The 802-nt window shown below is 31.2% G+C and overlaps 1 protein-coding gene across 1 annotated transcript in view; it reads left to right on the top strand.

Moving 5' to 3' along the window:
• Positions 1-226: 226 nt before the first annotated feature.
• LOC129697253 (venom phosphodiesterase 2-like) overlaps positions 227-802 on the top strand; it is an 84,114-nt gene continuing 83,538 nt past the window's right edge. The window contains exons 1-2 of the mRNA XM_055635608.1: positions 227-319; positions 674-735. Coding sequence (XP_055491583.1) covers positions 274-319; positions 674-735 — 108 coding nt within the window. The 5' untranslated portion in view covers positions 227-273. The remainder of the gene's footprint in view (positions 320-673; positions 736-802) is intronic.

Here is an 802-nt window from a genome sequence, read left to right as displayed (position 1 = left end):
TTCCAACTTGGCTGGAGATAGATCACGTTACTATTTTTAATTTTTAACTCTATGGAAGAACATTTCGAGTCTCCCTTGTACCAATGACACAGACTGCTGATATCAGTTGAAAACATAATTTTAATTATGGGTTGTTCATAGTGAAATGGACATTAATCTGTTGACATCCAAGATGTTGTATGCTGACACTGACTCTTTAATGCAATAGCAGCATATCATATTTATTAATCTGCATAATGGAACTACTCCCATAACCATCGTACCAGGAAGCAGATGAGAATAGAAGATTCATCTCTTGAAATTTCAACTCTGAAATCAGGTATATTTTGTGCTCAGCTATTAAGACCTTTAAAACTAATTTTTAAAAATAGAAAATTAACATGTACTTTGTAATCATTCAATAATTCAATTTCAGCAAGTTAGTTATTGTTGTTAGTTATTAACTCATTGTTAATATATATGACTGTATATAATAAATTCTGACTACGGTATAATAATACGGACATTAATCCCGACCTGCAAAGTGCATGAAGACATGCAAATTCACAGATTTGTAGGTTGAAAAGGAAAAAGGAATTAGTAGAGAATTAGAGAGAGAGAGAGAGAGAGAGAGAGAGAGAGAACAAATTAATTTTAACTGGTTTGACAATTTGTGTTTCCACCTGAGAAACAGACTCAGAAATGACAGACTCATCGGAAAATAAGGAAGTAAAAAAGTACAAAATACTATGTGTGGTAAGTAATTTATTATCAAGAATTTTATTACAGCTATGCCCTATACTTATTTTATTTGAAATGATTT

Source organism: Leucoraja erinacea, chromosome 5 (genome assembly GCF_028641065.1).
Source record: "Leucoraja erinacea ecotype New England chromosome 5, Leri_hhj_1, whole genome shotgun sequence".
Classification (NCBI taxonomy): domain Eukaryota; kingdom Metazoa; phylum Chordata; class Chondrichthyes; order Rajiformes; family Rajidae; genus Leucoraja; species Leucoraja erinaceus.
The sequence above is the reverse complement of the archived record's forward strand: the minus strand, read 5'-3'. Positions and strand labels throughout refer to the sequence as shown.